The sequence below is a fragment of the Cyrtonyx montezumae genome, unplaced genomic scaffold, assembly GCF_038088225.1.
Source record: "Cyrtonyx montezumae isolate F1298 unplaced genomic scaffold, pur_monq_1.0 scaffold_13, whole genome shotgun sequence".
NCBI classification, from domain to species: Eukaryota; Metazoa; Chordata; class Aves; order Galliformes; family Odontophoridae; genus Cyrtonyx; species Cyrtonyx montezumae.
In genome coordinates, this window is record NW_027071859.1 from 33493700 (window position 1) to 33513291 (window position 19592).

The 19592-nt window shown below is 45.6% G+C and overlaps 1 protein-coding gene across 1 annotated transcript; it reads right to left on the reverse strand.

The window, feature by feature from the left end:
* Positions 1 to 478: 478 nt before the first annotated feature.
* AKIRIN2 (akirin 2) lies at positions 479 to 16794 on the reverse strand. The gene is made up of 5 exons (XM_065731026.1): positions 16210 to 16794; positions 5900 to 6043; positions 5218 to 5367; positions 1464 to 1535; positions 479 to 1159 (listed from the first exon to the last, which is right to left on the reverse strand). Exons 1-5 carry the CDS (start codon positions 16409 to 16411, stop codon positions 1149 to 1151), a joined length of 579 nt encoding a protein of 192 aa, XP_065587098.1. The 5' UTR covers positions 16412 to 16794; the 3' UTR covers positions 479 to 1148.
* Between the last annotated feature and the right edge of the window lie 2798 nt (positions 16795 to 19592).

Consider the following 19592-nt stretch of genomic DNA (forward strand, 5'->3'; position numbering starts at 1 on the left):
AGACTGTGACTCAGAATTGCACAGGCAACAGCAGCCGCCCCTGATACAGCAGTTTGGAAACAACTGAGAGCATCTAAGAACAAACTCTTGGACCAGCACACGCAGACTGCACACCTCCAGCTCTTCCAGCACCTGGGTAGGTGCAGCCTGTGGTGCAAGCAGCCGCTCTATCTCGTGAGCACATCTCCTTTGATGTGTCATTCAAAACTGAAGGAAGATGGGGCACAGCTGTTGAGTCAGCTGCAGTCAGTTGTATAACAAACATGCTTCCATAACTAGAGACCGCAGCCAACCTAACACATTTTGTACTAACACATTTTGTAGCCTCCGAAGAATTACGAAACGTTTCTGTCCACCTCCTTGCCTAAAGTTCCGACCCACCCACTGCTGCTAGTAAATCAAGTTTTCATTTAAACACTCACATTTAAGTTTATTCGTACACGGCAAAAGTTCCACCTGCACATTAAAAACGAACAGATTAGAAGTAAATGTTTTATTCTTCCAACTAAATTCCAGTACTACAAGGGCAGTAAAACAATGATACACTGAAAAATTGCAGCAATAAACATTTGTTAAAGACTGAGAGAATAAATAAAAACTACAAAAATGAGAAATCATATAAACCCATTCTTAACCCCCAAAAAAGTCATGGAATACAGAAATGCCCTCCTTCACTATTTCACAGGCAGTACTGTGGGCTATTTGCTTAAAATTGTCCTGGGATTACATTCTAATTTAACTGTGATTACAGCTTCGCTGTAGTGCAGTCATGAAAACCACACTAACTTCAGTCAGAAGTGTCATTCTACATTTTTATTTACACAACCAGTGAAGGGCAACTTGTAGAACATCAGCTTTAATCCTTTACTTTTTCAAACTTATTAACATAAGAAGCCAAATTGTAATGATACAGCGAATGAGGCCACTGGTATTATTACAGGTAGCAAAGGTCCACATCCAGGTGGTACTGACATCAGGGAGCACTCCAAAACCAGTTGCTGCATAAGAGTGGTTGCCACTGACAAAAGCTTGAAATAACCTGTGTTCACAGGGGGAAAAAATATGGCATTGCTGCAAGTCATTACTAGGACAGCTTGCAACAATAAAACGGGGTGTATAGGGCAGCCCACGTATGCAGAAAATGTGATTCATGAAACGTCTGCAACGAGAAGAACAAACAGGAATTAATAGTGAAGTCAACAAAAGCCAGCTCTATCACAAGTCTGCTATGGCAGTACCCAAACTTGTTTCAAAAAGCAGCACGTCACGGGACACAGCGCTGTGCTTTAAGTGAGGCCTGTGCTTTATCACACATCTCCTTTCAACCTTGGTTGTCCATACTGCCAACAAGTATTTTTACCTGGGGGCCGAGCTGAAGCCCAGCATCAAACAATGGCCATTTAAACTGCTGCAAGGTCAGTAACCCAGTGCTGCTGCAGGAACCAGGAGGAATAGATACTCACAACTGGCAGGCTGTTCTCCATATCGTCGCATGATTTGATCATGCGTGAACTTCACAAACGCGTCGTATTGTTCTGCAAGCATGAAGCATTACAAGTGTGAGTGTTAAGCTTAACTCAGGCTGAAGAAGACTACTATTTAAGACTACTTTTCATACCATACAGATCATAGCCATTAAACACACATTCACTAAGAGCAGTTTTGAGTGCCTTCACGCAGCTCACGGCTGCCACTCTTTTCCATTCCAAAAGAACAACACTGCAGCACGTCCCCTTAAATAAAGGGATTTCCCATAGAAAAGCAGTAACACGCTCCCAGATCATTGCATTGCATATACACAAAGATCTCAACACACCTAATACATGCTAAGTGTCTGAATGCTTTGAGGTACCTGAGCGTGCCCATTTCACAGATGCCTATCAGGGGCAGAGCAGTTAAGCAAACATAGCGTTATGGTCAGCGCTAGCGCTGCGAGAGTCACTTCTCTCTGCTCCTATCACTACCAGATGTAGGAAAACTAATTTAATGAAATGGAAACAAAGAAGTACGGGAAAAGGATTCGCTACAGAGTTAGAAATACTTTTTGGTGACTGCCAGGAAATCAAAAGCCAAGAGAAACTAGCATGAGATGTGAAGTGGCTAACACTTGACTAAACCCAGCCAAAAGCAGCCACGACAGGGGAGATGCAGCAGACTGTGAACTTCATGAAAAGAGCCACTAAGTGATCTGAAATGGAATTTAGATATCAAGCGTATTTATTTGGCTTTTAACTAAGCATTATTTCCCAGAAATACTATCGTTTCTATGCACACATCCATACATTCGCAATATTTTGTTCAGTATTAATAGTGCACTCATCAGCAGGATATCACCTTTCAGAACTAGGAAATTGAACAAGGAGAGTAATATCTACCAGATGCCGCTCCTCTCCATTCCCCTTCCTCCCTTGTGGAAAAATACATGTGCAGCAATGTGGGGTGTTCTGAGAAAAGGGCAAGGTCAAAGAAGGCAATCTTCAACCAAAAATGCAGTTAGATTTGTAGTAGTTCCTAGTCCCACAGGTTTGCCCCATTAAAGTCCCCGTCCTCTTGCAGGGAGGAGCTTCACCTTCGAAGTAAACAGCGTATCAGTGATCAGCAAGCAGTGCAGCAGCAGCCCATAGCACGGAGCTGGCCCAGCCATCTAAGGACATTCATCCCTGAGCGAGAGGACCCAGTGCTGCAGCTGCCCGTTCCCCTCTGCCCACAAGCAGAACCTCTGTTTCACTGCAGTTCTGATGGATGGCTTTTCAGCAGCCACGTGAGGATCTTAACCAAACAATAAAATAACACAGAGAGCACACTGAAAGATTTGTTGCCCAGAAACCATTTCCAAAAACAACAGCAACTAGAACTTTTCCTGAAAGTACATATTAAAGGCGAGAAACAAATCTGCAGGCTTTCTTCTCTAAAGGCTTAGGTCAACGTACACAGTCACTTCGTAGCACCTTCTCTGTCAAAAATATGGCTTTGGCAATTCTAAGAATCCACTGTTACTAAAAGAAACCCTTTCCTGCGGCATTCAGCTTTGGAAAGTTAAGGAATCCAAAGGTAAGAGTGGTTTATAGTGAACCAATGAAAACTGAAATGAACACCTTGGAATCCTCTACAACAGGTTTCAGCTATGTCTAGTCAAAAGATGGCTAAATGCCACAAATGCAAGCACTGTTACTAGAAATATATAACTTGAACTGCAGTAATAGAGCTATTTCTCACAAGCTGGTTCTAGGACCACTTTCAAGCTGCAGTTTCACTCAGACCCTCGCAGTTCTCCCTCTGGTTTTCAAATCTGCAAAGGATTCTGCAAACCCAAGTTTATGCTAACACAGAGGTTTCAAATAACAGAGACAGGAGCAGAAATCAGGGCATTACAGCGACCTCAGTTTTCCATTCATCATTCCATCACTCACTCTACACGAAAGGCAGCTCCGCTCACAGAGAATGGGACAGAGGAAAGAAAGGCAGTATCTGGCTAACTACCTCCAAGAAAAGCATGATCTGGGAAAAGAATGAAGCAAATATCCAAGATCCAAAGATTCCGTTCAGTCGCTTGAAAGAAGCTAGTCAGTATTGGTTAAGAATTTCCTGTTACATTTCCATCCATTTCATTAGTCGGTAAGAATGAGTTATCACCTCACCGTACAAAGTTAAGGAAAGGATGTAATCACTCTTCCGGCAGAAAGATGCAATTGGTGTTCTGCAAAAGGGATTATGCTCAATTCTTCTAGCAGTTTATTTATAAATTCCTATGTAATAATGAGAATTCACTGTTGGTACAATATATGGGAAGCAATAACAAGTTCTTCTGGAGATCACCCTATGAGGAAGTAAACTTAACCTCGTCTCACTGTATGCTGCCCTCAGGACCCAACAGAAAGCACTGTTCCTGTTCCCAGAGGATCCCTTTCAGAATGACTCTAGAGCACACAGTGCCACAGGTTCCTGCTGTAAAGAACTGCAAGCTGGACTCAGAGACAAATCTGAGACAAATCAATGAACATAAATGGTTTTCAGTTGGTTATTATCACCACTGCTAACTGCTAAGAGAATCTAAGAAGGGACTCTGCTCCTAACATACATAAATTAGAAGGAAAAAAATACTGTAGTTCTAGTTAATCAGTTTGAATCAGGTTAAGAAAGAAAAATCTAGAAATGAAACATTAAGTCCAAAGAAAACTAAGTACGCAGCAGTCATATGACTAGCAGTCATACATTAAATAAACTCCAATTTAAGGGTGGAAGGTCAGCAAACTCAGAATGGGAACACAGATCGGGTGCAGACATGATACTGTCATGTGCAACCCAGCAGTCTGACACAAGCCTGGGGAGCTTCCACGTGGGCAGTGCCCACAGAAGGGTTTGCTCCTGAATCTACAGATTTGCAAACCTGAATCTGATGCGTTTTCATGTGGGACACAGAATGGCAGCAGGTACTCAAAAGCAAGCTCGAGGCCAAAGAGTGCCCTCAGATGCTCGTTACGATCCTACTAAGCATGAGACACCAAATCATAGTGTGAAGGCACCTACCTCTGAAGCAAGATTTAAGTCCTCATATGTTAGCAAAATGCTTAGAAGCAGAGGACACTGACAACTGAAGGAAAGTCCTTTTTACAATGCTGGCATTAACGTGATCTTTACCAATCGGTAAGCTGACACAAGGTGCCAAAAATACCAGCTGGTTGGTAGGAAATGCAAAAACTCAACACAGAGGAGCAGAAATGCAGCTAAACTACTGACACTGAAGCAGCTACCAATTACACTGCTGCCAGTGGCATTTAAGTACTGGGAAGAGAAAGGGAAGTCTTAGGTACTGCGTCTCCTTGCCAAATTCCAGAAAAAGGAAGTCAGTTTCCAAGCAGGAAAAAAAAAATCCTTCACAAAGAGCTCTTGAAGAAGTAAAATAGAAAGTCTTTCTGGCAAAAAAAATGAAGAGGAAATGATCAATTCCAACATGACAGCAAGAGAAAGTTCTATCTGAAATAAAACCTCTGTTTCCATTGATTAGTAATACCCAGGAGTCACAGTTTCTATCCAAGACAGCACAGAAAATTCTATCAAAGAGTCTACACAGTTTTATCTGTCTTGTATGCAACCTCATTCCTAAGTCAGAGTAGCTTAGAAAAAACAAACAAAAAAAAACCCCAGCATAATAGAAAAATGCAAAGAAAAAGAATGTCTGAATTCATGCTAGCACGTTATTTTGAACTATTAGTATACCTGCAAGTTTTGTGGTCAAAATTTCTTCATACTCTTCACGGATTTTCTCTTCACGTTCTTTCAGCAAACGTTCACAGATCATTCCAACTTGTCTGAGAGTAAACAGAGGCTGTTCTTTTTTCAATGGTGATGATGCTGCAGATGAAGTACCTAGGACAAAAAAAATGGGGCATAACCCATGTCCTGCTTGCACGGAGTTCAGAACCAGTATTACAATCAACTCTCCTCACACCTTTTACATTCAAGGAATTTTGCTAATTATTAGGGGAAGAGCTTCTGTGCCTCTTGAACACTTCCAGTTGAAGTAAATCTTAACTGCAAAAGGAGGACATCTATGACAAAGCACCAAGAGCACTGCACAAAGCTGCACAAATGGCAGATGCCATTTACAAACCCAAGCTTCTATTTTATGTTAAAACTACAGTGTATTTTTGCGAAGACAGCTGCTTTGCAACAGCCTATTTGCAGGAACAGCAGCAGGGAAAGAAGAAAACCTGGTGAGCTTCCAGATCAATGTTATCACTGCCCCCACTCCCCCCCCCACCTCCCCAAAAAAAAAGAAAAGAAAAAGAAACAGTCAGAAACTGACGAGAAAGTGCAATAATACAGGAGGCAACAAGGGCAAACTATTTCCTCACCATCCAAGAGCACATATCAAAATGACACAGAATGTTCTGGCTACCTGGCAAAGCTGGTCCAGTAAGAAGAAATGCATGTGGCTGTGCATCAGTAGAACAACAAGGATCTGTCTGCTGGAAGCTATTTTCTAAGTGTCTCCTCTTCTGCATGCGTTTGTACTCCTGTTTTATGTTGTACAGAATTTGTTCTAGAAGAAAAACAGTAGAAGAATTAAACCTAAAATAATTCATTTCAGCATTTCATTTTATTCCCACTCTAACACCAAATGTAGATGACTGAGAGATGCTAAGAACTAGACTTCAAAAACAGTGACATTTCACATGGGACACAAAGCAAATAATGAAACCAATTGGAAAAAACAAAAGTCAGTCCAGAGCATTTGCACAAGAAAAAACACGAGTAAAATACATTATTTGTTAAGGTCAAGTACCAGTGCCAGCGTACTGCTAGCAAAAATAAACAGACGAATTTTGAAATGTAGGAACCAACAACTGGATGATAATACATGGATAAAAATCAAGCTATAGAACTTGCACTGGTATTTACCATCTTCCTTTCACATGTTACATTTGCAATCACTGTTCTCCTCCACACACCAAGAAGTTCATCACTCATACAGAAAACTCCAAAATCCAACTTCTACCAAGACGTTCCCCTCTATACAGTTACTCACACAGAGGCAGCAACGTAGAGAAGGAAACAAATCAGACCAAATATTCATAAAGCAACCACTGCTTAAACCCTCCAAGAACTGGAAACTGACAACAAAAACAAACACCTTCCACAACACTTCACAGCTTCAGATCTATCCAAATAAAACCTGTGGAGGATCGATAGCTGCTTTTAGAAGAGTATGGCAGGTCAACATTTGACCTGCATTACAGTAGTAATACAGTAGGGTGATGCAGCAGGCACTTCTAATAATCTCATCTCTGTTGAGATGAGAAATTCCAAGGAAAAAAGCCAGCCCTGCAACAAAATTATCATCGTCATCATCGAATGGCCTGGGTTGAAAAGGACCTATCAACCCTGTGTGCTTCCTCTCTGAAATTCCACGTGACCAAAAGCTCTCAGGAACATCAGAGCCCCAGAACGGACATCCCTTGGCTACATTTAATATTAAAGAAATGCCTTCCTTCCCTCCCCCACTCTTCCAGGAGACCTTCAAACAAAGAGAACTCCAAAAGGTTCCCCTTCTACAACAATTCTTACTTTTAAGTGCTCAAACCTATTTATAAAACAAACAAAACTGCATTTCCCTCAGCAGTCTGCTTCCCTAAGACTCAGCTTCTAGACTAAGGGCAGAGGTGGCCTTTCAAAGCTCACACACACACACACATCTCAGTGACCATGTCAGGGCTGCAGAGGGCTCCAATTCAGTTCCTGTTTCTGCTCAATGCAACACCGTGAAATCTTCTCTACCAATTCTCAGTGTTTGTGAACCAAATGTTCTTGATGTACCGTATCTGAGCATTTCCTAGTAAGCATCTGTGTGAAGCAAGTTAACTTCAGCAAAAAGCTTACTCAGTAAGTGGCTGGAGCCTGTGCCAGAACAAGCAGAAGTAAACATTTGTCAATTTCCAGTTCAGAGGTTCAGCGGCGGTGGCTGCTCTTGAATTGCACAATCAATCGAGGGGCTTCCCATTCACCCGCAAGGAAATAACTTCCAGCCAACAGAAGTATCAGCATCTTCTCCAAGGAGCACGTCTGGAAGTTGCTCCTGGATGAAGAGCACTCTGCAACTTATACCACTTTGATCCTGCAGCCGCAGCACTTGTACAGCTCTCTTACAGTAACTTGGTTCAAAAGAGGCAGCAACTGCAGAATAAGCACAATGGGGAAATGAAGGCAACTGAGGAAGGCAGGAGAGCTGTATTCAAAGATGGCTACAGCACTGCTATTGTACAACAAACTACGAACTATGTTCCACTAAGTTACAGAAATACATAAATGAAGTTAAACAAAATTCTAAAATTAAGTAGAATCGCAGGTGGAACCTGCCACAGACATGCAGCACACTGGGAGCTGGTGTTGCAACATTATAACTTCAACAGCTTTACGTGGCAAAACAACCCCCTTCCTTAGGATGAAGAGCTGCTTTAGCTTGAGGGACACTACTCACCTCTGAGCCGGAATGGAGTGAGCTGCAAAATCACCTTTATTCTAAAGCACATCTATGCTCCAAGAACCCTGACTGTGAGGATATACACTGTATTCACTTTAACTGGTGAACACCCTTTGCTAGGACTACATGGTCTTGGGCACCTTTTGCTCTACATATTCTGCATGAACTGAAAAACCATCAGCCAAATTTGGGGTATAATAACTTTGGTAAGTCCTCTCCACAGCTCTCTTTGATATAACCTATATGCAGAAACATTTTCAAATCAGATCAACCTCCAAAAATGTGAAGAAAAAATCTAAAGACTCTTATCAATGGGTAAAACCAAGAGCCATCAGCTAGGTTTCTTCCAGCCTTAACAACCTCAGCACATTACACAGAAAATATATAAAGAAAATGTATAAATATCAACCAGAACAGAAGGAGCACAAGCAAGACAAGAGAGGAAAAAAGAAACACGTACTGACTCTGGGAACAAACAGTACAACTGGAACAGAAAGTCCAGTGCACTGAGGAGTACAAAAATCTATCCAAAATTACATGAGCTGTGGACATAAAATCTCAATATTAGAAGTAGATAGATGAAGTTGCTGTAATTTGGTATCTTCTAGTATTGTCCTGACGGTCACCAAAAAATGCTACGGGCAGATCTACTGCAACATCAGCTCCCCACTAAAAGCTCCTCTGACAGCCTGCACAGCAACTCTACCTTCAGGGAAAGTTGCAGCTAAACAAATACAGCAGGGAACTATTGAGAAACAACAGAAGTATGCTGTCTACATCACAAGCAGCCACCAGGTAAGAAAAAAACCCAACAAAGAAAAAAGCCTGGAATCTGAAGTCCTGCTGGAAGACTTGGGCATGCATGCAGCTAGCCTGTGCTGCCTAATACAGTTCCTACATTCAGACTAACTCAGGAGATTCAAAGCAGCATTGGTGAGTGCACAGAACTGGCCCACACATGGGTGCCCAGCACCACGCAAGCTGACTGTGACAGTGACTAGCTCCCTAGTGCCCTCCATTTGTAAAATGGAGATTAATAAGCAAAACCCACTCGTTTAACACAGTTCAATGACTTTGCACATGAATAACTAGATTAGGAATACTTGAAATTAAGCAGGCAGCACCCAAGACTGAGTAGGTCTATTTTAGTTGATATCCAGCGACATAAAATCTACCACTTCAAGCAAAAATCCCTTTAGAATTGATTTTAAATGCAAGTCTGAATGATAATTTGATGTCACTGCCCCAACACTGGATGAACACTGACCTGGATCTGATCCGAACTACACCTCTTTGTAAAAACACTTCACTTAACCATTAAGGGATGCATTTACCACACTGTTTTCAGGAAAGCACAGAACGGCTGGAGTGCATCCAAATTCACTGAAGTAACACAGGCAACGCACACTTAGCACGTTCCTTATTTTTACTAATCCTTTTGCTTCCAGACAGCTTTCTTGCCTTTCAACTTGTTTCCTGATTTCCTTCACTTCCAACTAGCTCCAGCCATTCTCTCTGCAGTCGTCGGACTGAATTAAAATGGACATTTATCGGATGTCAAACACAGGACATGTTTCTTCTGTGTTCCTCAAATATGGAGGCCCAAACTGTCTTTTTCAATAATGACAGTTACTTCATTTAATGAATTATTTTATACATTAAAATCTAGAATGTGGAGGTGTACCCACTGAAGAAAATCCAAATCAAGTAAGCCTCTATAAGACCATAAAGCTGAAGTGAGAACCCGAATCAGAATTCATTAGCTATTTTAAACAGGGCCTGCTGCCATCTTCACTGGTGCCAAAGTTCAAGCCAGACACTGTAGTTCAGGCAATGATTTGATGTATGATGGTAAGAGGTGTGTGTTCCGCAGTCAAACACCTCTTCTGCTTACCCTCTGCTGCATTTTACCTACTACCACCTGCCCGTTGGCTGTAGGTACCTCTGGAGGCACACAGCTGGCCAGCAGCAAGCACCAGGCAGAGGGGCTGAACTTGAGAATTGGGCCTGCTCCATCTCGGGCAGGAGCAAGAAAAAACCCACACTGCCACCACGCCGCAGTGCGTTAGTACTTCTCAGATGTCATGCTTGTGTTGCTTTCATGCTAAACAAAGAGAGTGAAAACTGAAGGGGCAAACCAGAATTCAGGCTTGGCATCTGAAATATGATACGTCATGCTAATGCATTACAAAGCCAAGTATTTACTTCCAGGGAGTGATGCCTACTTCCTTTAACTCACGATATAAGACAAGAAATTATTCTTTTTCAATGTTCTGTCATCTAATTGCTTCATCCTGACCTGTAATTGCTCGGAGATTACATACAAGGGCAAGAGTCATTCCATCTGAAAAGGTAACAAGGCAAGCCATTATTTTCTCCATTTTAATACCCTCTTATCAACCATGAAGATACCAACTGTTTCCCCTGGAGGATTTTTCTTTTTGGCTTGATTTTCAAACCAGCAATTTCACATCTCAGTTCCCGACTTCTCCCATTTAGCTGAAGGAAATTTTGCCAAAACAAGCAGGAAGGTGACTCAATAGGCTGAAATCAGAGTAGCACTTTTCCTGGCCTGAAATGGAAGCTAAAGCTCAGGTTTCAGTTTGCAATGTCACCATTCAACATATGCATTCAAACCTTGGCCACGCCTGAGATTTCTTCTCAGTGAATCAATTGAGTGCTCTCCTGATGCCAGCAGCACACAGCTGAGCAGCCTGCAGCTCCTTCTGAGGCCAAATGGTTCCACTGTCCTAGTTCAGGTTTTTCACCCTTACTCAATGTTCAGCTGATGTTACCACAGTCCAAATTTCGATCTCTCCAGCAAATTACAGACACATAAAATCAATGTTAGGAAGCTAGTGTCTCCTCTGGACAGGAGCACTGCAGCAGAGCGATGGATGAACAACACTCCCTGCTTTTTTTTTTTAATCTACACAAACAGGGACTTCGCAGACACAAGACAGAAATTAAAACTGTCCAGACATTCCTCTTCTTGCTTTCAGACATCGATCACTCCAGTTAAGTTTCTTAATTAGGCACGCTGCGTTAGACTCCAGTAACAGAATGTATACTTTTGGAAGCCACGTTCATCTCAGAGGATCGGGCTCTAAGACAGAAAGCACGAAGGGTACCGTGCTGACACTTGGCAGCAGCGTCTGCAGCTCGTCACGGATCCTGCAGCCCAGAACTGGCTACCTCAGGAGATCCAATTACTTGACACTTCAGCCTGATGAAGGTTCTGCTTCTCCTGCGACGTGCCCAATGCTCACACATGCATTAGCTCATTCTGCAAATGTGTTATTTCAGGAAATCCCAGCGCTCCCGATCAAGGGGTTGAGTAATGAAAAATAAATCAAGCAATGCAAAATGTATTAGATACAGCAATTAGATCTTCCTCTTCACACACAAAAAAATGTCACAGTGCATCTCTCAGACTCACTACTGAAACAAAAAACTCACTTCGACATTTTATGACATCTAAGACCAAAGGCATTTAACGTTTATAGTCGCCACAGGAATCTAAGCAGAAATTTCTCACATAGGTTAAATGATTGTATCCAGATGCCATCATTATGAGCTTTTTCTATTTTTTTTTCCCTATTTTTTTAAGGAGTTGGGAATGTTTTGTTTTTAAAATCCTAATGACTTCTGCAATACCGGAGCACAATGAGAAACCTGGCACCTCGCCAAGGTCATTTAGCAATAAATACACATGCCAATAAAAGTTAACACAACAGAAATTATGCAGAAAGGGATGAGGCGGTACCGACACATTCCAATCCCACCACATTTGTTCACTGGGAAGGCAGAGCTGGCCTTGGCCACAGCCTGAGCAGAGCTCCGGAGAGAAGCGGCTCTCCGTTTGCTCAAGAGGACAACTGAAAGGTCACAGGAGGACAGCCTATGGGAAGGCTTGCAGCTCCTCCTACTCAGAAAGGTCGAAGTCATTTTCTTGCATAATTTTTCAACGTTTTTGGTAATTAGACCCAATTTTTCAGACTGCTCTGTGAAAGAAAAGGGCACACATTAAAGAAATTTAACCATTTTCCATTTGTTTGTATCTCAGAAGACCTCACAACCAACCCTGCCATCTTTGACTACAGACATCTGCCATCAGACTGCCGCTGGAGCAGCAAACACCAGCTGTGCAGACCTATTACTAAAGAGCACATCAATCCGACAGTTTCATACGCTGCCCGATTTCTGACTTTACCCCTGCTTGGATCTCAACCAGTGACCGAGGTGAAGCTGCTCTCCATAACCCCACCCACTTCAACTCCTGGTTTGCAACACCGCTGTGTTACTGGGGAAATGTTTCAGTACACGGATGCTTCTGATGGAGAGAAGAACTGCACAGAGTTTGCTCGTGGATTTTTAAGAGATTTCACAAACTAAGACAACATTCTTCTGGATTCTGCAAAGTTCTAGCTGCAACTAACTTACCCTCCGGTTTTGAAATAGCAGTGTGGAAGAAAGCTACCCTCATCGGGGTTTGTTTTCCCAGTTACCATGTCTCAGTCAGGGGCCCCGCCAGCACCATCCCCCCTCGCCGGTTTTTTTTTTTGACTGGGCCTCCTGCTGGGATCTCAAGCACTCAGACACTGAGCTGCCCTTGAATTCAACAAACAACTCGAGCACAACACATTCTTGCCCCAAAAGTGACCTTTCATCAAGGTAAAACCACAAGTAACTGCACTCTGGCAGAAAATGTAAAACTCACCCAGCAGAGAACACAAAAAGCACTGTCACTTCCTCCTTCCAGGCTCAGAAATGTATGTGATGGCTCAAAGACACGACAGCGCCCTGAGGACCTCTGCAGAAAGGGAACACACACCATGCACGACCCAACCGTGCAGCTCTCCAGCTCCTCCTTACACAGCCCACCCGCAGGGCCTTACCTGCGCCACAGGACAGTGCAAGCTCGGTGACTTGCATATGTTTCTGACCACCTTCCCATCTCCGCCTACTCAGAACACACTAGTGTTAGAGTGAGCTAGAACTGACATCCAAGTAGCACTCTTACTGTCCTTGCAGTAAGAAACTTCTCAGAGGCAGAGCCACCTCACGTCAGGCAGCTGGGTGCTACGCAAGCGTGCTTGTACCTAAGCAGGTAATTCTAGATGCAAACACACTCACAGAGTATGCTCAAGTAATTGTAAGGTCGATTCCACTGAAAATATAGAAGGTGAAGCCACAATTACAGTTTGGCTGCCAAATTCATTGAGAAACTGGAAGTGACCTAACAGCTGTTCAAATAACCACAGAATATTAAAGCACTCTGGTGAGATATAAGTTTCATCTTGAATAAGCCTTGCCTCTCAAACAGACGCGTCGTTTATTTGTCTATGACCACTCTGTAGAGACAGCTGTTTTCTCATCTGACTGCCACACTGTTCTTCGCTCTCTGCACCTCCCTCCAGCAGTTCAGATTCCGCCTCCAGATAATCTGCCTTTGAAATGATTAACCAAGTGCTAAGTTCTGCTGCTGATATACTCTCTCCACCGGGTGAAGTTAAACAGCATCGAGCAGAAAAAAAACCTTTTCCATTAACTTAAAAGTATCAGCATTAGGTTTCATATCAAAGTGATTTCATTAAATCAAATTCAGACAGAAACTTCTTAAGTGATGGAAATCTGAGCACAACAGGAACACCCTGAGAAAATCCTAACTCTGCCCATTGTTATGAATTTCTCAATCCAAAAGAAAAGAAAAAAAGAACCAAACAGTGACTCAGCTGGGAACACTTGTAAAATCCGACTGGAATTCTCCTCAGAGAGAGAGCAACATTTGTCTGACCCAAACGTACACGTCACCATCAGAAACGGTCACCTCAATTAATTTTACGGTCAATGGAAAGCAGTGAGCACTTTTCAAGTACCCTTTGCCTCTTCCCCAGTCAGAGCTGTAGAATAAACCATCCATCTCTTCCATGTGACTTTCGAGAATACCACAAACGATTAGGTCAGATGTGCATTTACAAAATTAGATGGGGCAAATCCCACAGAATGTTTCAAATGGGCCCTTTTAAAGCTTTATTTTGTCCACTGGGTGTATTTCATTTCAGCATACCGTGATACCCCTAAATTCAACTGAAAGGAAAAAGTAAGCAAGCTTCTTCACGCAGACACGTGCACCCTTGCTGTGCAATTTCTTTTGCTTGGAACAGAAAACAGAGGAAGCTTTTACACAACGGCCATGTAAACGTGCACAACTTGCAGACACACTCACTCGGGAGCACTCAGTGCACTCACAGACCTTTTGAATCACTTTTTCTTTTATTGTACTGTGTCTCACACAAAACGTCCTCATCGGTACAGAACCACCTTCCCACAAGGATTACAGCCCGTGCCTCTGCATTATTAAGAGATGAGGACTGGGTCCCCTCAACTTCTGTGACATCTCTGTTCTCAAGGGCCACAGTCACTAACAGTACGACAGGAATTTAGGTACAACCTCAAATATTCACACAGGCACCATCTCTGCAGAGCATTTTATCGATTCATCTCCTTCCAGCAATACACATGCACTGGCCAGATGATATTTCTATTAAATATTCATTATCTCAGCTCTCCAAATCCCAGAGAAACAAACCAAAATAAATCATCACCACGAAGCCACACATCTTCTAGAAAGCATCAAATGAATTCCAGTTCTGAAGACCTATCTCAGAGCACACATAAAGCCTCACTGTACTGGGGAGTGCACTCCCTCAGTCTCATTGCAGACCGCTGACTCATTCGAGATCTTTTCCTAGAGGTTCAAAAAAATAGCAAGGCACCGATGCCAAGTGCGAGTACTTTGTATGCCCTCCATACCATTCCTTCCCTCACAGCTTTTCCTTTTGTGGGTTTTTTTTTTTATATCTGAATAAAATCTGTACAAAATAAGAGCATTCTACTGTATACTGTACAGTTTCCTGAAGTAGGAACATCGAAACAAGGAATTCCCCCTACGTGGATGGCAACCTGGTTGCCATCTGCTTGGTCAACGCCCGCTGTTTTCTGGGGCAAAATTCTGCACGGAAGGCAGCAGTGCAAGCAGCTGAGCTGTGACAATTACAGAGGGCTCCTTTCTGCACACAAAGGACACAGATCTAATACCTCATCGCTACCACCACTGCTGGCTGCAAGCACAAAGTGATCACATTACTGGAAGCTGCCCGCTGGAGAGACCATAAGAAAGGACAATCAGACATTAAATCACAGAATCCTTAGAGTTGGAAGGAACCTCCAAGGGCTACCAAGTCCAACTCCCCTGCAATCAACCCCGCATGCCCAGCTAACATTTGTTCCTTTCTTCTCTCCGTGCTCATGGGCAGCAGGAGCTCAGCTGACTTCTCATTGGCACCGCTGACACAGGCAGACCCGCGGCACCCAGAGCCAACGACTGAACCACCTCTCCTGGCACGTGAAGGACGCGGGGCTCCCTTCTCGCCCAACGTCTCCGAGGCGAGACGGCTCGCTCTCGTTTCATCTGCCCTAGAGGCAGCTCGCCCTGGCACACGAGCGCTCTCATCGCTCGCTTTCCGCCCGAAACTTGAAGGATGCCGCAGAATGGGTCACATTCGGGGCGGCGACGCGCATTAAAGGCCCGCACACGGGATCGCCCCTTTGTTTTATCTGCTCGGGCCTCTCCCGGCGGCGTTTTGCGGGTGATTGATGACGGGCCGAGCTCTCCGCCCCCCTCCCCCCTTCTCCCCCTCAAAAACCGTCTGGGCAAGGGGCGGCGGTCCCCTGGGACCGACGCTCCCACCCCGAAGGCAGAGGGGCTCCGAGCGGGTCCCCGCCCCGCCGGGCATTTCCGCAACCGGGCTCGGCCTTACGGCTCTCAGCACCCGAAGGAGGAGGGGGAGGGGGGGAGGAAAAAAAATAAATAAAACGAAAAACGAGAAAAAAAAAACATCCCAAAGCCCCGTGCCCGCCGCCCGACCTCACCGCACCGCGCTCCCCCCCCCTCGCTCGGAGAGCCGCAGCCCCCCCGCCCCGACCCCTCTCCCCCAGGGCCGGCCGCCCGCAGCGGCGTTACCCGCCCCCCCTTCCTCCCCGTCCCTCCTCCCCCTCTCCTACTGCAAACGGCCATTTCCATTGTGTCTCCGCCGCGACGTTGCCAAGCCGAGCGGGGCCGGCCCCGGCCCCCTCCGCCGCAATAAGGCCGGGCAAAGAGGGGGGAGAGAGGGGGGCGGCGGGACCCCATCCCCCCCAACGCGCCGCCCGCAGCCCCCCCTCACCTGTGGTGAGCCGGGAGGACACTTCTCCGAAGGGCGAGGGCTCCATGCGCAGGTATTTCTGCGGGGAGGCGAACGAGGAAGAGGAGGAGGCGGCGGCCGAGGCCGGGGCTGACAATGGCGCGCATCGCCTCCGCTTCGGGGACGCCGGGCTGAGCAGCGGGTCGAAATCCAGAGTCCTTTTCAAAGTGGCGCCGCACGCCATGGCGCCGGGCCGGGGAGCGCGGCTCCGACACAGGGGACAGGCAGACGGCGAGTGGCCCTGCCCGTAGGCGGCTTCCTCGCTGTCCGGGGCGGGAGAGAGGCAGGGGAAGGAGAGGACCGCCGCGCCCGGGCCCCCGTCGCCTCCTTATGGGCCTCTCTCAGGGGAGCGGCCCCGGCGGCTCTGCCGGCCGGATCTCCTCTCGCCGCCCGTCCCGCTGCCCCCTGCGCTCCGGCGGGGCCAATTCCGCCCGCGGAGGGTCGCGGGGCGGGCGCTGGGCCGAGGGGTGCGGAGTCGGACCCGGTTACCCGGCCCGCGGCCGCCGATGACGAGCGATGGCGACGGGGCCCAAGCGCCGGCAGCAGTGGCGCTCCCTTCCGTTGAGTCCCGCACCAGCAATATGGCGTCAATAACAACGCCGCGGATTCAAAAACCAGCCCCCAGCACTGCGCCTGCGCAACTGAGGCGGTGGCGGCCGCGGAGGCTCGTGGGAATTGTTGTTTCCCCGCCCCCTCAACCGCTGCTGGGCAGCGGGCTGCCCGCGTCAGGCGGCGGGACTACAAATCCAGGCGTGCCCCGCGCCGTCCGGCACGGCTTTCGGGTTCTGATTTAAATGCCCTCTCGGCCGCGGCGGGGCGTGTTGGAGGACGGCTGTGGGCGGCGGTGTGCTTCGGGACCCCCGGGGCTGGAGTGAGAGTCGTTGCTAAGGCTCTAGGGGCACGCCGGGAGCCAGCTGCGGGGCTGATGTGGCCGCAGGGCGCGTGTCTGTGCCTCAAGTAAGGGCACGGCGCGTTCTGCCGCCCTCGTGTGAGGGGAGAGCAACGGTTGGGGGTTCCCTTAGGGGCGGCCGTGCTGAACTTCGGGCTCCCTTAGGGAGGGACGGCTCGCCGCTCCAGCCTTATGTGGCTAGAGCTGAGCTCCTTCCTGTTCCTGATTGAAGTAAACTGTGTCACAGTTTAGCGCAGTGGGAATGTGAACAGGAGGTGCTAGGCCTAAAAACGCGTGTAACCTCAGCTTTTATGTGCCTTTAATTGAAGTATAAACTCCAAAATGGTGACCTTAGCAGCTTAAATGAGGAGAACCCTAATGCTTTTTTTTATTTAATTTTTAATTTTAATGAATATCAGCATTTCAAAACTAAAAACTTGCTTTCAAGTGCTATTTTTGCTTTGCGTGTTCCCTTTGCAGTACATATATCGTGGAGCCTGACAGCACCCCACAGGCTAAACAGCGATCTCCTGGCAGCGTGGCTGCACAGCTTAGTGTAACTGGTTTTAGTGGGTGGGTTGACCTGGCAGAGCCCTTCTGCCCAACAGAAATAGAAATTAATAGTAACGTGTTCTCTGTGACAGGTGGCTCATGATGATGATGGGAAAATTAGGAGGAATTCTCCTTAGGTTTACCTGAGTTACCTTGGCCTAAAACTAGTTACAGAATATAGAATGATTCCTCTGCTGTTAACTTTTCCTCTGTACAGAAATACTCAGAATATTTCCTTAGGAAGGAGAATGCTGACGAGCCTTCCTGAAACAGAGCAAGGCTGAGGAAGCATACTGATATTGTTAGTGTTATAATTGTCCTACCATTACTCTACTGGTATAACTCCTTCTGTGGATGCTCTTCTTAGGAATAATGATGGCTGTTTTTCCATTCATTTAATTTGTAATTTCCATTGCATTTCCCTAAGCAGATAAGTTTCCCTGTATTCATGCAGCCATTTCAAGTATACTTACTGAGTGCTTCACCAAGCAAGGCTGAAGCCAAGTTGTTCTTACTGACTTTAAATTGAGGAACTTGTAAGCCACTCAGCATGCGTATGAGGCAGTTCCTTAGTTCAGAGTGCTCTGATCCCATACAGAGCTGAGACAGCCACTTCTGCCTTCATCTGTATGCTGAGAAATGTCTATGTTGGTTGGGTGCAGTATTCATGGAGTCATCTCAGTCGGAAGGGACCCTTAAATGTTATCTGGTCCAACTCTCCTGAAATGATTATGAGCCACCACTGTGCCCTTGTGGCCAAGAAGGCCAGTGGCATCTTGGGGTGTATTAGAAGGGGTGTGGTTAGTAGGTTGAGAGAGGTTCGCCTTCCCCTCTACTCTGCCCTGGTGAGACTACATCTGTAATACTGTGTCTAGTTCTCAGCCCCCTTAGTTCAGCAAAGGCAGGAAACTGCTTGAGAGAGTCCAGCACAGAGCCACAAAGGTGGTTAAGGGAGTGGAGCATCTCCCTTATGAGGAAAGGCTGAGGGAGCTGGGTCTCTTTAACTTTGAGGAAACTGAGAGGTGACCTCATTAATGTTTATAAATATGTAAAGGGTGAGTGTCAGGAGGATGGGGCCAGGCTCTTCTCAGTGTCATCCAGTGATAGGACAAGCGGCAATGCGTGCAAGCTGGAACATAGGAAGTTCTGCATAAATGTGAGAAAAAAATTCTTCACAATGAGGGTAACAAAACACTGGCACAGGCTGCCCAGAGAGATTATGGGATCTCCTTCTCTGGAGACATTCTTAACTTACCTGGACACGATCCTGTGTGACCCAGTCTGTCTGTTTCTGCTCTGACAGAGGGATGAGACTCCATTTGTTGAGGTCCCTTCCAATCCTTGACATTCTGTGATGCTGTCATCAAGGACACCTACAGCTAGATCAGGTTGCTCAGTGTCCCTCTGGCCTGACCTAGAGTGTCCCTGGGCATGAGGCATCCACCACCAATCTGGTCAACCTGTAATGAAAAAGTTTGGTTAATTTTTCAAATAACCAGCATTTTCCCAGTTCATATCTGTGCTGTTTGTTTTATATATGTACTACATATGTACACATATGCTTTCTGCCTGCAGCAGAAGGAAAGATTCATTTACATTAACTCACGTGACACCAGTTCCTAAGGACCATTCAGGTGCAATTGAAATCAATTAAGACAGTCTGGGGAATCAGGCAAAACTACATCATGATAAGCTACGAGAAAGCAAGCTTTTGCCAGCACAGGCAGCAACTATAATTGTAAGCAATTGATTAGAACCATGATTGTCCTAATCAACAGTTACTGAGGCTTTATCTGACCTTTAATTTGTTCAACTAAACTGAAAAAGTCTGATTTAAGTCAAAATAAGAATTCACACAGCCCTTTGCAGTAAATTAAACCCAGCTAAACCAATGTAGCTTTGCATGTAGACAAGCCCTAAGGCA

Excerpts from the sequence above, each read along its gene's own strand:
- AKIRIN2 (XM_065731026.1), bottom strand. The coding sequence starts at position 16,411 with ATGGCGTGCGGCGCCACTTTGAAAAGGACTCTGGATTTCGACCCGCTG. Across the intron at positions 6,044-16,209 it reads GTCCTCCCGGCTCACCACAG|AACAAATTCTGTACAACATA; the intron begins GTGAGGGGGGGC and ends TTTTTCTTCTAG. Across the intron at positions 1,536-5,217 it reads TTTGACCACAAAACTTGCAG|AACAATACGACGCGTTTGTG; the intron begins GTATACTAATAG and ends TCATGCTTGCAG.